General features: G+C 55.0%; 1 protein-coding gene across 11 annotated transcripts in view; it reads right to left on the reverse strand.

Moving 5' to 3' along the window:
* Positions 1 to 4,117: 4,117 nt before the first annotated feature.
* Positions 4,118 to 12,962, reverse strand: part of Ppfia4 (PTPRF interacting protein alpha 4) — a 39,109-nt gene continuing 30,264 nt past the window's right edge. For 6 of the 11 annotated variants that reach the window (XM_042681725.1, XM_042681732.1, XM_042681731.1 and 3 more), the window contains 3 exons: positions 11,022 to 11,090; positions 4,937 to 5,114; positions 4,118 to 4,342 (listed from right to left, as the gene is read on the reverse strand). In XM_042681725.1, coding sequence (XP_042537659.1) covers positions 4,293 to 4,342; positions 4,937 to 5,114; positions 11,022 to 11,090 — 297 coding nt within the window. In that variant the 3' untranslated portion in view covers positions 4,118 to 4,292. Of the gene's footprint in view, positions 4,343 to 4,618; positions 4,727 to 4,936; positions 5,115 to 11,021; positions 11,091 to 12,962 lie in introns of those variants that run through there. The other 5 variants (XM_042681734.1, XM_042681730.1, XM_042681729.1 and 2 more) reach the window with 3 other exon arrangements.

Below are 12,962 nucleotides of genomic sequence, written 5' to 3' on the forward strand. Positions count from 1 at the left end.
GCTTCTTTGCCTCTTGGCTCAAATTGAGGAGCAGAAGCCTGCAGGAGTTAGAACACCAAATGAGACAGGGAGGTTCCAGGCTGACCTTGGGAAAGGAAGACCAGCCTATGACCTCCTTGGAAACCCACATGGCACCACTTTGGCTATGCCTCATCCCTGCCTTCCCTCAGCCACAGGGAACCCCTGATCCCCAGACCCAGACTTGCTGCCACTCACTGTCTGGAACAAATTCCTTTTGCTGGGCTTCTGGGACAGAATTCCAGATTTTTTTGCGGCTTTCTACAAATGCTGAGAGAAACACAACGTTGGGGGGGTCTCACTTCAAGCTCAGCCGGTCCAACACTAAGTTCTCCTTTCTGCAAAGCCTGTTCCTTCTACATCCCTTCAGATCTGTCCACCAAGATACATCAATTCTCCCTTTCATCCAGGAGCAGATGAAGGGGACCCCTTGAAGCTTGTAGGCACTAGGCCAGTGCCTTCCCTTGCCTCTGATTGCTCCTCCTCGATTCTGTCTAGGATGCCTTCCCTGGCACTCTCTTGTCTGTCATCTGGGCCTTCTCCATCAATGTTTGGGGCATTGCTAACCACAGACAGAGACACAAGGATGCACAGAGCATTTTTCTGTGTTGATGGGCGTTCACCACCACACACAGGGCCCCATGCCAATTCACAGAAGCTGGGAAAAACAAACAGCTAGGGCAGCTGGAGAAGTCACAAGTTCCCTTAAAAGAGAATCAAGTCACATGGTCAAGCACTCCTGATACTGGAGTATTTATCTCACCATGTATCTCAAACTCTTAATTCTTCTGCCTCAGCCTCCAGACTGCTAGCATTACAGGCACTGCCACCACTTCTCACCTGGAGCAATACTTTAACATTGAAACCACAGTTAAGGACAAAGCACTGAAGTCAGGGGATTCGCATCTCTTTCTGGCTGTAAGATCTTAGCTAGGCCTACATGGTCTCATCTATAAGATGGAGATGGTGTTATATCACAGTGCTGTGACAGTCAAATAAATTAATCCACTTAGTAAGTGCTATGATTACACATTTGGTCTCTCCAATACTCACGTTACAATTCAGTAGTATTAACAGAGTTGAATTAGGAGGCAATAAGCTCATCAGGCCCCACTCTCAGAAATGAAAGTCCTTATAAAAGGAGTATGTAAGAACCCTCAAGAAAGTGCCATCTCTAAGGATTGGACCCCCACCAGACACCAGATCTGTCTGCTGGGTCCCTGGCCTTGGATGTCTCATTCTTCAGAACTATGAGAATACATTTCTGTTGATTATAAATCACCTAAGGTATTTTGTTATAGTAATGATAACAGACTAAGACAATGCTTAGCACAGTGTCTGACACATACAATAGGCAGTAATTTTCAGCTTCTATTCATATTCGCTCTGCTGACAACTTTCTTGAGATAAGATCGCTCATTCATTCACTCAAGTGTGTGAATGAATTAATGGGACACAGAGGCCCATTATCCTGACCTATGGAGCAGCCTTGCAGCCTGGCATGGGAGACAAAGAGTGCCTAACATCTGAATGTGCAGAGCATTCATGGACCTAAGGGCTGCTGGCTTCCTAATTCTGCTGGAGAGGCAGGCACTGCCTCCTAGGGGAGGCTTAACGTAGATCTCAAAGGCCTGAAGGTACAAAGTCAGAAGTCTAAGTATCTTCTGATGAGGGGGCAGGGGGACTAAACATTTCCACATTAGACTCAAACTGACAGAAAATGGAGAGGCCAAGGAGCCAAATCATGAGCCACCTGGAGGAGGAGCTGGGCCTGATCCAGAGGTGATGGGAGCTGCTCAAAGAGGAGTGGAGGAAGGACGTGCAGAGAAGCAGCAGCAACTCCAGTGCAGAGTGAAGGGGACAAACAGAGTAGGCCTGGCAGGTGAGCAGAGATAAAATCAGTGGAGCCTGGCGGTGGGCTCCTGGCCCTTCATCTGGCCCTCTATGTCCTTGGCACAAGGCAGCAAAACATTAACCTCCTCCAAAATCCTGTGGAGGTAGAAATAAACAGATTTTCACAACTGTGATGCTTCCTTCTCAGAGTATAGCAGCCCTGAGGGCTATCAAAGAAGCTGGACACGACGGTGAGCTCACACTTTCAAAAGAAGACCAGAGGCCATTTGTACATTGTCTTAAAACCAGGTCATTTATTGGTACACACACACCCACACTCACACCCACATACACTCACACATTCACTCGTGATGCACGGAGCCAATACAGTACTGAGAAGGGACCTGGTGAGACACAGAAGGCTGACGACGAGGACTTGGATCACTGGTAACTCTCCAAAGAAAAAAGATTGGCTACGAGGCAAGGGGTATACCAAGACAACTGCCTTCCGTCCCTGGGTAGATTCCCCTTCTCCATGGCCTCCCTGCAATCCTTCTCAAGAACCCTGAATGCACCTGGCTCCCCCAGCGGTTGCCTAATGGACAAGACCAACCATGACAAGGTTACATTGTGAGAGGAGATGCCAGGGCTGATTCTCCCACATAGACCCTGGAAAGACAAGGCTCCTGAAGGAGTGCAGTGCTCAATCTTAAGGCTCTGGGCCATCTCTATCACTACTGAACCCACTACCTAGAAATGGGGGGAGGGGTAAGTCTTCTAATTCATCCTCTGCTCAGCAACTCTTCCTTCCCCCTTCCCAGCAGGGCAGAAACAATGAGGGAGAGCAAGGGCAAGTGGCTGCCTGCCCAGCCAGGTGCCAGCCCACTAGTCAAGCTCTGCGCTACTGAGAAGCAGCACAAGAAGCTGAGTCCTAACCCTGCCCCACACTCCATAACTCCTTCAGGTCAGGTGCACTAGTCCATTATCCCACCTGCATGCCTAGACTGGCTCTGAACCAAGTAGTTGGGGTGCGGGTGGGGGACTGTAAGATGGTACTATACTGCCCCTCTCCAGCAAACTACTCCAGGTGTTTTCTCTTTCCTCTCACTTGGATGAAGCCCTAGTCCCATCAGCTCACCCTGAATTGATGTCCCCAACACTTTCAGGCACAGTGGGTGATGAAGAGAGATTTCTTAAGAATAAAATTCCTCCCAAACCAGGACCCACATCCTTCTGCCCCAGTTCCCTTCTGCTAGGGAAACCACTAAAGTGACAGCATTTCTGGGAGTAACAGTCCAGGCACATCTAAAGAACAGGCACGAGTGACAACCTTCACCAACACCAAATTTCTGAAGCATGACTCACGGAAGGGGAAGCTATTTTCTTCCTGGCCAGTTGGAGGAAGGAAGTTTGATACTGCCTTTTTCCCAAACCTGATTCCCAGGCCAGTGTATTGATTCAGCTTACCCCTCAGGCTGGTTCTTAGAGGGCTGGAACCGCTAAAGAAGGGTGGCGCCAGAGAACAGCAAAGGAAGGGAGACTGGGCCCGTCAGCAGTGTCCAGCCCAACTGCTCTTCCCCAGCAGGACCAGTGTCCCTGGGGCTTGGGCTAACATTCCCAGTGTCCTTGAGCTTATGGCTTCCAGGGGCCATCAGTTAGTTCTCCCTCTGTCTTGCCTGTCTACCCCTCTCATCAGATAGAGGGCTGAAAGGTTCACCACCCTCACCCTGGGCAGGAAGCTCTGGGATCCCTTTCTCATCCTGTCTGGGATTTGGCTTAAGCCAGGGCCCACAGTTTCTCCCTCAGTGTCCCCAGTTCTCCTTCTGGGTCTCACCATCCTGGCTGCGGACAATCGGGTCTTCTGCAGCCCTTCCAATGCCCAAGCAAGTCCCAGAAGCAGGAGCTTCAAGTTGTGGTGGGTTGGGAAGGGGGCGAGATGATGCTGGAGATCCCCAAACCAACTGTGAGGAGACTGCCAGAGTGGGCAGGGACCAGGAGGCAGAACAGGCCGGGCAAGGAGGAGTCTGAGAGGCTCCCTTGCAGGAGGGGCCGGCTCAGGCCTTGACCCAGGGTGGGGCCTGGTCCTGGTGGAGGGCACAGTCCAGACCAGGCTAGGTCCAGAGGGGGGAGCATGGTGCCACGCTGGGCTCCATCCCGCAGAATCCCAAGCACCAAGCACGGATGACCTGGGTACCTCCGGGACACGAGGAGACCCAGGCCACATCCACAAGAGACTTAGAAAGGACGCGCAGTGGGAATGGGGATAGTGGGATGCCCGGGGCCCGGGTGGGGGGTGGTGGGGGATAACTCTGAGATCCAGAACAACTGGACAGTCACAGAAGGACGAGACTGGGCGGCGTGGAAGAAGGGGAGCGAGCAGGAGGGGCCGGGGGCCGGCTGAGCCTGGGAACCCGGGAGATGCCAGGCAGCCCAGGCCGTGGCTAGTCCCGGAAGGCGGAGAGCATGTGTCCGTAGAGATAGTGGGAGCGAGCTGAGAGAGAAGAGACATAGGCAGCCGTGAGCGTGGATCCCTCCGCTCCCCCGGACCCCCAGAGCCGGACGCGAGGATCGGCAGCATGCTCCCTAGCGCAAAGCGCCCCAAGCCACGCGCGCGCGGGAAGGGAGCCGGCAGGGCAGGCAGGGCCGGGCAGGGCAAGCGGAGCCGGGCAGGGCAGGGCCAGGCAGAGCGGGCAGGCGGAGCCAGCGGCCGGGCGGGCCGGGCGGGGCCGGGCGTGCGGCGGGGGCGCCCCGGGCCGGGCCCACTTACCCCGAGCCGGGGGCGCACCCCCGTCGGACCCGGGGCGGGAGGGTGGGGGTCAGCAGGAATAGGTCCGAACCGTGGAGGTCTCCAGTCTCTGCGCCCCCGCCGGCCCGGCTGGGGGGGAGTTGGCAGCGCGGGAGAACACAGAGCCGGGTTAGTGCGCGCCCGCCCGCCCGCCGCCCGCCCGCCCGGTGGCCGCGGCAGGGTCCCCGCATGGCCGGCCCCGCAGCGCCCCCTCGACACACAGCCGTTACAGCAGCGCCGGCCGCGCCCGCTACCCGCCAGGCCGCAGGCCGCGGTGCCCGCCGAGCCCCGCCCGCTCACCTTCCGGAAGGATCTTCTTGGGTGGGGCGGGCGGGGGCTGCAGGGGACCCAGCGTGGACACTCGGAAGCCCGCCGGGAGGGTCTCGGCCGACGTGCCCAGCATGCCCCCGCTGTGGTGGTCCCGCGGCCGGAAGCGTTTCCTCCAAGACGGGGCGCGGCGGAACACTTTGTCTTCCCCCTGCACCAGGGGGGCACACTCAGGACCGGGGCACACGCAGGACACCGGGCACACTCAGGACCCCGGGCACACGCAGGACCCGGGGCACACGCAGGACCCGGGGCACACTCAGGACCCCGGGCACACTCAGGACCCGGGGCACACGCAGGACCTGGGGCACGCGCAGGACCCGGGGCACACGCAGGACCCGGGGCACACGCAGGACCCGGGGCACACTCAGGACCCCGGGCACACTCAGGACCCGGGGCACACGCAGGACCCCGGGCACACGCAGGACCCGGGGCACACTCAGGACCCCGGGCACACTCAGGACCCAGGGCACACGTAGGACCCCGGGCACACGCAGGACCCGGGGCACACGCAGGACCCGGGACACACTCAGGACCCGGGGCACACTCAGGACCCCGGGCACACGCAGGACCCGGGGCACACGCAGGACCCGGGGCACACTCAGAACCCCGGGCACACGCAGGACCCAGGGCACACGCAGGACCCGGGGCACACTCAGTACCCCGGGCACACTCAGGACCCGGGGCACACGCAGGACCCGGGGCACACGCAGGACCCGGGGCACACGCAGGACCCGGGGCACACGCAGGACCCGGGGCACACTCAGGACCCCGGGCACACTCAGGACCCGGGGCACACGCAGGACCCGGGGCACACGCAGGACCCGGGGCACACGCAGGACCCGGGGCACACTCAGGACCCGGGGCACACGCAGGACCCCGGGCACACGCAGGACCCGGGGCACACTCAGGACCCCAGGCACACGCAGGACCCGGGGCACACGCAGGACCCGGGGCACACTCAGGACCCCGGGCACACGCAGGACCCGGGGCACACGCAGGACCCGGGGCACACTCAGGACCCCGGGCACACGCAGGACCCGGGGCACACGCAGGACCCCGGGCACACGCAGGACCCCGGGCACACTCAGGACCCCGGGCACACGCAGGACCCGGGGCACACGCAGGACCCCGGGCACACTCAGGACCCGGGGCACACGCAGGACCCGGGGCACACGCAGGACCCGGGGCACACGCAGGACCCGGGGCACACTCAGGACCCGGGGCACACGCAGGACCCGGGGCACACTCAGGACCCCGGGCACACTCAGGACCCGGGGCACACGCAGGACCCCGGGCACACGCAGGACCCGGGGCACACTCAGGACCCCGGGCACACTCAGGACCCCGGGCACACTCAGGACCCCGGGCACACGCAGGACCCGGGGCACACGCAGGACCCGGGACACACTCAGGACCCGGGGCACACTCAGGACCCCGGGCACACGCAGGACCCGGGGCACACGCAGGACCCGGGGCACACTCAGAACCCCGGGCACACGCAGGACCCGGGGCACACGCAGGACCCGGGGCACACTCAGGACCCCGGGCACACGCAGGACCCGGGGCACACGCAGGACCCCGGGCACACGCAGGACCCCGGGCACACTCAGGACCCCGGGCACACGCAGGACCCGGGGCACACGCAGGACCCCGGGCACACTCAGGACCCGGGGCACACGCAGGACCCGGGGCACACGCAGGACCCGGGGCACACGCAGGACCCGGGGCACACTCAGGACCCGGGGCACACGCAGGACCCGGGGCACACTCAGGACCCCGGGCACACTCAGGACCCGGGGCACACGCAGGACCCCGGGCACACGCAGGACCCGGGGCACACTCAGGACCCCGGGCACACTCAGGACCCCGGGCACACTCAGGACCCCGGGCACACGCAGGACCCGGGGCACACGCAGGACCCGGGACACACTCAGGACCCGGGGCACACTCAGGACCCCGGGCACACGCAGGACCCGGGGCACACGCAGGACCCGGGGCACACTCAGAACCCCGGGCACACGCAGGACCCGGGGCACACGCAGGACCCGGGGCACACTCAGTACCCCGGGCACACTCAGGACCCGGGACACACGCAGGACCCGGGGCACACTCAGGACCTGGGGGTGCGCTGGAACGTGCCCCGCTCTAGGGCTACCACACTCGTCCCTTAGCAAAGAAGGGAGCCAGGCCCAGGGCTGGCTGGCTTTCTAGCCCTCAGTTCTTCCTCTGGACTCTGGATCAGAGGTGAGGTGGGAACTCTGAGCCAGCTACAAGGGGTCAAGAAGGAGGCTGCTGAGGTCACAGCAGTCATCCAGCAGTGGGCTCAGCTTTCCCCCACACCCCAACGGTCCCAAACTGAAGCTGGGGTGTCCACAGATCTTTCTAGGCATTTCTCTTCTCAGCCTCCCCTTGTGAAGTGGCTCCTCTAAGCGTGGATAGGAGCCGAGGCTTCCCTGGGCCTGCACAGGGCTGCCACCAGTCACCCTGGGGCAGCACAGGACTGAGAACACCTGGCTTTCTTGACTCTGCCTTAGGAGCGGCAATGTGCCCAGGCCAAGCTGGCTCATTTCCTCTTATATAAAATGCAAATGCCAAGGTCTGCCCCACCTAGCTCCTGGACTACCCACTCCAATGGGCTCATACCAGTTACTCCATGGCAGTAATGGGTCAGGAGGATGATCAGAGATACACTCCTCCAAAGGACAAGATGGACACCACATGCCCCTCACCAACTGCAGCCATGTCTCCAAAATCACTCTCTGCCAATGGGCACTCAGGACCACAACCTTAGAGAAAACGCCATCCATCAGAGCCATAGCCCTCCTGATCTAGCCAGCCCGCCTTCCACTCTGTGTCCTCAGAACTGCAGGGGCCCAGCTGCAGCTGAGCCATACCAGAAGGAATACTGGCATTAACCCCTTGTTTCCCCCTCAACAACACATCTATCTCCAACCCTTGGGATTTGTTGTCTGTGCCCTGTGGAACCCAAACGCTCTCACACTCCTTAGCACTTGTCCCAGAGGCATTTTTATACGGTCTTACGAGAGAGGATTTCATGAATATTTCTTTCCAGCTCCCCTACCTCCACCCCTTTCACTTTCTCTTTCTTCCTCTGTCTCAAATTCTATGCTCCATGGAGGCAGAAACCATGAAACCAGTGAATCCCCAGCTCGTGAGCTGTGTCTGGGAATACCACAGACACTCAATAATGATCTGCTAAATGAAAAGACTGGCATTTGTCTCCTGTGCAGGAGTTCCATCCTAGCAAGAACTTCATCATGCTAGCCTCCACATGATCCTCCCCTTAATCTAGCCCTGTCCTCCCTCCCTCACCCCTTGCAACCACCTTCAGCCAACCCCAAAGACTGACTTCTAGGTCCTCAAGTTTTCTATGGGGCACATGTTCTTTCTGCTTCTCCTCATTTCCCTTGAGCAATCTCCATGTAGAGGGAGACCAGGATGAAGCCTTTCAGAGCCTTGATGCTTGACAAGGGAAATGGAAGAACTGGCAGAAGAAGTCATTGCAAGACTCAGCTTCAGACTACCCATGACATGCTTCATGCTCTGGAGGCAGACTCCTTGGATATCAGACTTTCTCCCTAGTCCGTCCTCTTTACCAACTTTCCCTATTCTCACCACCAAGCTTTTACTTTAATTTTCCTGCAAGAACCAGACCTCTCTCATCCCATATCTAGAAGCAGCCCTGAAACCTCACTATGCTGTCAGACAGTATCCCTTGGCTCCACTCAACAGCTCCACTTCACAGTGAGATGTACTGGAAACCAGCTAGCTCTATTGGCATCCAGGAGATAGCAGGAAAGAGCCCTGGAAGCAGACATGCAACTGCTCCAGACCTACCCTGCCACATACCAGTTCTGTGAGGTGCTTCTTTGACCTTCCAGTCTCATCTGAAAGATGCCAATAATAACCTCCATAGATGACAATCAGAACAAAATGAAACTCCTGTTACCACTGAGCTACTGTGCCTGGCTCATCCTGGACAGAGAAGGCATTCAAAGAAGATTGTCATGAGGATTGAAGCAAAAAATAGCCTTCTAAGAAAGCACCATACTTGCCAGGCACTGGTAGCTCATGCCTATAATCCTAGCTACTCAGGAAGCTGAGATCTGAGGATCGCAGTTCAAAGCCCACCTGGGCAGGAAAATCTATGAGACTCTTATCTCCAATAAACCACCAGAAAATCGGAAGTGATGCTGTGGCTCGAGTGGCAGAGTGCTCACCTTGAGCTGAAGAGCTCAGGGCAGCGCCCAGGCCCAGAGTTCAAGCCCCACAACCAACCAAAAAAAAAAAAAAGAGGAAGGAAAGAAGGAAGGAAGGAAGGAAGGAAGGAAGGAAGGAAGGAAGGAAGGAAGGAAGGAAGGAAGGAAGGAAGGAAGGAAGGAAGGAAGGAAGGAAGGAAGAAAGGAAAAGAAACAAGAACGCACATACCACACTAACATATATGGGAGTCATTTTTCTGATGACAAAGAAAGCTAAGACTGTCAGTTTGTGCAAACAAAATGATAGGGTCAGCACTGCAGGAGCATGGAGATGAGAAGGAATTAAAGGGTCTGAGAAGAGGGACAGCCAGGGGAATCAGGTGGTGTATCTACATCATTAGAATGTACATGCATGCACACACGTTCATATATACATGTATACATATGTGTATTCAAATACACATACCCAACTTCAGGGTACCTCTGTGAAAACACACCTTCAAAAATGCTGTGTAGGGGGGCTGGGAAGGTGGCTCAGTGGTAGAGCGCTTGCCTTGCATGCTCAAGGCCCTGGGTTCGATTCCTCAGCACCACATAAGCAAAAAGAAAAAAGCCGGAGTGGCACTATGGCTCAAGTGGTAGAGCGCTAGTTTTGAGCTGAAGAGCTGAGGGACAGTGCCCAAGCCCAGAGTTCAGGCCCCATGACTGGACCCCCCCAAAAAAAATGCTGTGTAGGGCTGGGAAGGTAGCTCAGTGGTAGAGTGCTTGCCTTGCATGCATGAGGCCCTAGGTTTAATTCCTTAGCTCCACATAAGCAGAAAAAGCTGGAAGTGACGCTGTGGCTCAAGTGGTAGAGTGTTCACCTTGAGCTGAAGAGCTGAGGGACAGCACCCAGGCCCAGAGTTCAGACCCCTTGACCAACAACAACAACAACAACAAAAATCTATGTATTCTCGTGTGTCCTGTCTACTAGTGAGTGGTCTTCTACAAAGGTGGTTTTTAGCCTTGTTAAATCCAACTAAGAAACAATGATCTGTCTGAAGATGAAGAAGCTAAAAATAAACAGAGCCTGGGCTCTTTTTTAACATTCTTGGAGCCAGAATGGCTAAGGCAGATGTGACTGGCGAGGGCAGGCAAGTAATTAGAGAGGAGAAAGGCAGAGGTGGTAGCCAGGCTGTAGTCCTGGGGAACAGGTGAACTGGGATAGGTATTTCTAAGGAGATACTTATGGCTCAAGCTGTCAGGGTCTGCCATGAACTTGAGAGGAAGGCTTGAAGAAGAAAGGCATAAGACTGCATCTGCAGTGACCAAGAGAGGCCAGCCCTAATGTAGTATGACAACAGAGAGAACATAAAGCCAGGGAGCTGGGATGATGGACGCTTAAGCTATGTGTTTAATGCCATCAGAGTGTACGAGGAGCAGAGGACTGTCACTCAGTACCTCTATCCTCAGATACAACAGGATGGAGCCAGAGGCTGCTGTCTCCTAGCAGGCAGAGAAGTGTCACTGAGATGGGGTCTAAAAGACAAATTAGACCCCAAGGGTATGGTTTCTAGGGAAGACATTTGATCCTGTGTAGTTAGGAGCACTGGGCCTGAAGCCAGAAGATGCTTGAAGTATCACATACTTATGCCAGATAGAAGTCATATAGAATTCACAGTCACTGCTCAGTCAGCTGAGCCTGGCTGGCCTCCCTGACTTCTAAAACATCTCATACTCCTGGATCTCTTCCCTGAGGCAAGCTCACCCATCATCAGCCAGGATAGGCAGAACTCATCAACCTCAGTCCAACCAACCGGATCCCCAAGGCCTTGGATTCACAGCCAGGTACTCACGTCATCCAGCTTCCGGTCTGTGCCCAATGCCAAAAGGTTATTGAACTCTCTTTCCATCACCTGGCGGGCCTGGGAGCCACAAGGCAAGAAAGACAAAGGGGAGAAGGCTAAGGTTAATGACCTTTCTGCCATCTTCTACCTGTTTCTTGGGGTCTGAGGGCTGAGAAGGGGCAGAAGGTTAGTGTATTTGCCTATTCAAAACCTTCCTGAGGCCCTTGTCAAGTAAACCACTAACAGTGTGTACATTGGAGGGAGGGGGGAATATCATTTAGCAAAAAAAAAAAAAAAAAAAACACAGACCACACGAATGGATAGGCTTTAACTACTGGACAAAACCCACATTTTTCCCATAAGGGGAAAATCATGCATGACTTCTCTTGGAGGGCTAGGATAAGAACTAAATACAGACTACAGATAACCAAGACTTAACTTATTTGCAATGTGGGGGGAGGTTGGGGGGAGCAGAGGGAGAGCGAGAGAGAGAGACAGACAGACAGACAGACAGAGAGGGGGGGGGGGGGGGGAAGGGGGAGGGGAGAGGTTCCACATCCCAAATTTCAACTACTGTTCAGCAGTAGATATTGGTGGTCCTGGCCTACATAGCATACAGAGGCTCTTGCCTTTCAGAAATTAACTTATTAAGAAAACTGCGAAAAACAAATAAAGTTTTCAAACCTTTCTGCTACCACTTTTTTTTTGGGGGGGTGGCAATGGGTATTGAACCCAGGGCAAGAACTCTGATCACTCGAGCCACATCCCTAACTCCCAGATAATTTTGATCATTTTAGGGCACCAGTGGCTCATACCTGTTAATCTTAGCTACTCAGGAGGCTAAGAACTGAGGATCATAGTTCAAAGCCAGCCTGGGAAGACAAGTCTAAAAGACTCTTATCTACAGTTAGCTAGCAAAAATCTTGAGATGGAGATATAGCTCAAGTGGTAGAGCCAGCCTTGAGCAGAAAGAGCGAAGCAAGAGTATAATGCCCTGAGTTCAAGCCCCATACTGACACCAAAAAAAAAAAAAGTGAAGGAATTCATACTGGGTTGGCTACTACTTCCCCAAATAGCTAAATAAATAAAGTCAGGATAATAAGAAAGGTTAGGAAGAGAGGGATAAGTATCTTTAATACAAATTTAAAGAACTATCACCACCCACAAAACTAGAATTTTGAGATGGTGAATGAAGGAAAGAGAAAAAAAAAAGCTCATTTCTGGTTGGGCCCATTTCCAGTTCTATAGGTTAATCTTCATCAGTGTTGGGAGCACAGCTTTCACAAATGTTCTGAAAGGAAAAGCAGAGTTAATTTTCAAGTATCTAATGTGCTACTCCTCTGCATAACAAAAAGTGGAGAGCTATCAGCTTGAGAAACAGAGCAGGAACAAGACAAAAAGGGCTAAGGTGAGCAAAGGCAGACAGTGGCACCCAGACAGAGATTTAAGCTGTTCCTGGAAAAGAAGGGATCCATGCTTTGTTTTGGCTGACTAGAAAGGGTTACTGCAGAGACCCTATAGTACACAATGACACTGTGTGCTGCCATTGTCCCAGAGGCCAGCACAGCACCCAGGAGACACACTGCCCTATCCCCCCTCAAGTCAAAACGTGTCTGCTCCCAGAATAGCCCACAGAGCCTGGCTGGCTGAATTTCAAAAGCATTCTGACAGCTGCAAACAGTCCAGACAAGGGCAGCTAAAATGATCAGGGACATGGACAAGTCTATATGAGGGAAGGCTAAAAGAATTAAGACTACTCTGTCTGGAAAGACAAAAGCTTGGGCCTAGAGGCAATAAAATCAGAGTTTATGAAATTCACAGTTCGTACAAAAGGTGAGAACTGGTCAAATACAAACATCCTTACCAAACCTACACCAGGAGGGGGTTGTTTCTTCCCTAGGGAAAGCCTGACAAATAAAATCAGGAAGTACTTTACACAATTGTTAGTAC

This window comes from Dipodomys spectabilis, unplaced genomic scaffold (genome assembly GCF_019054845.1).
Source record: "Dipodomys spectabilis isolate Male_0828 unplaced genomic scaffold, ASM1905484v1 ptg000069l, whole genome shotgun sequence".
NCBI classification, from domain to species: Eukaryota; Metazoa; Chordata; class Mammalia; order Rodentia; family Heteromyidae; genus Dipodomys; species Dipodomys spectabilis.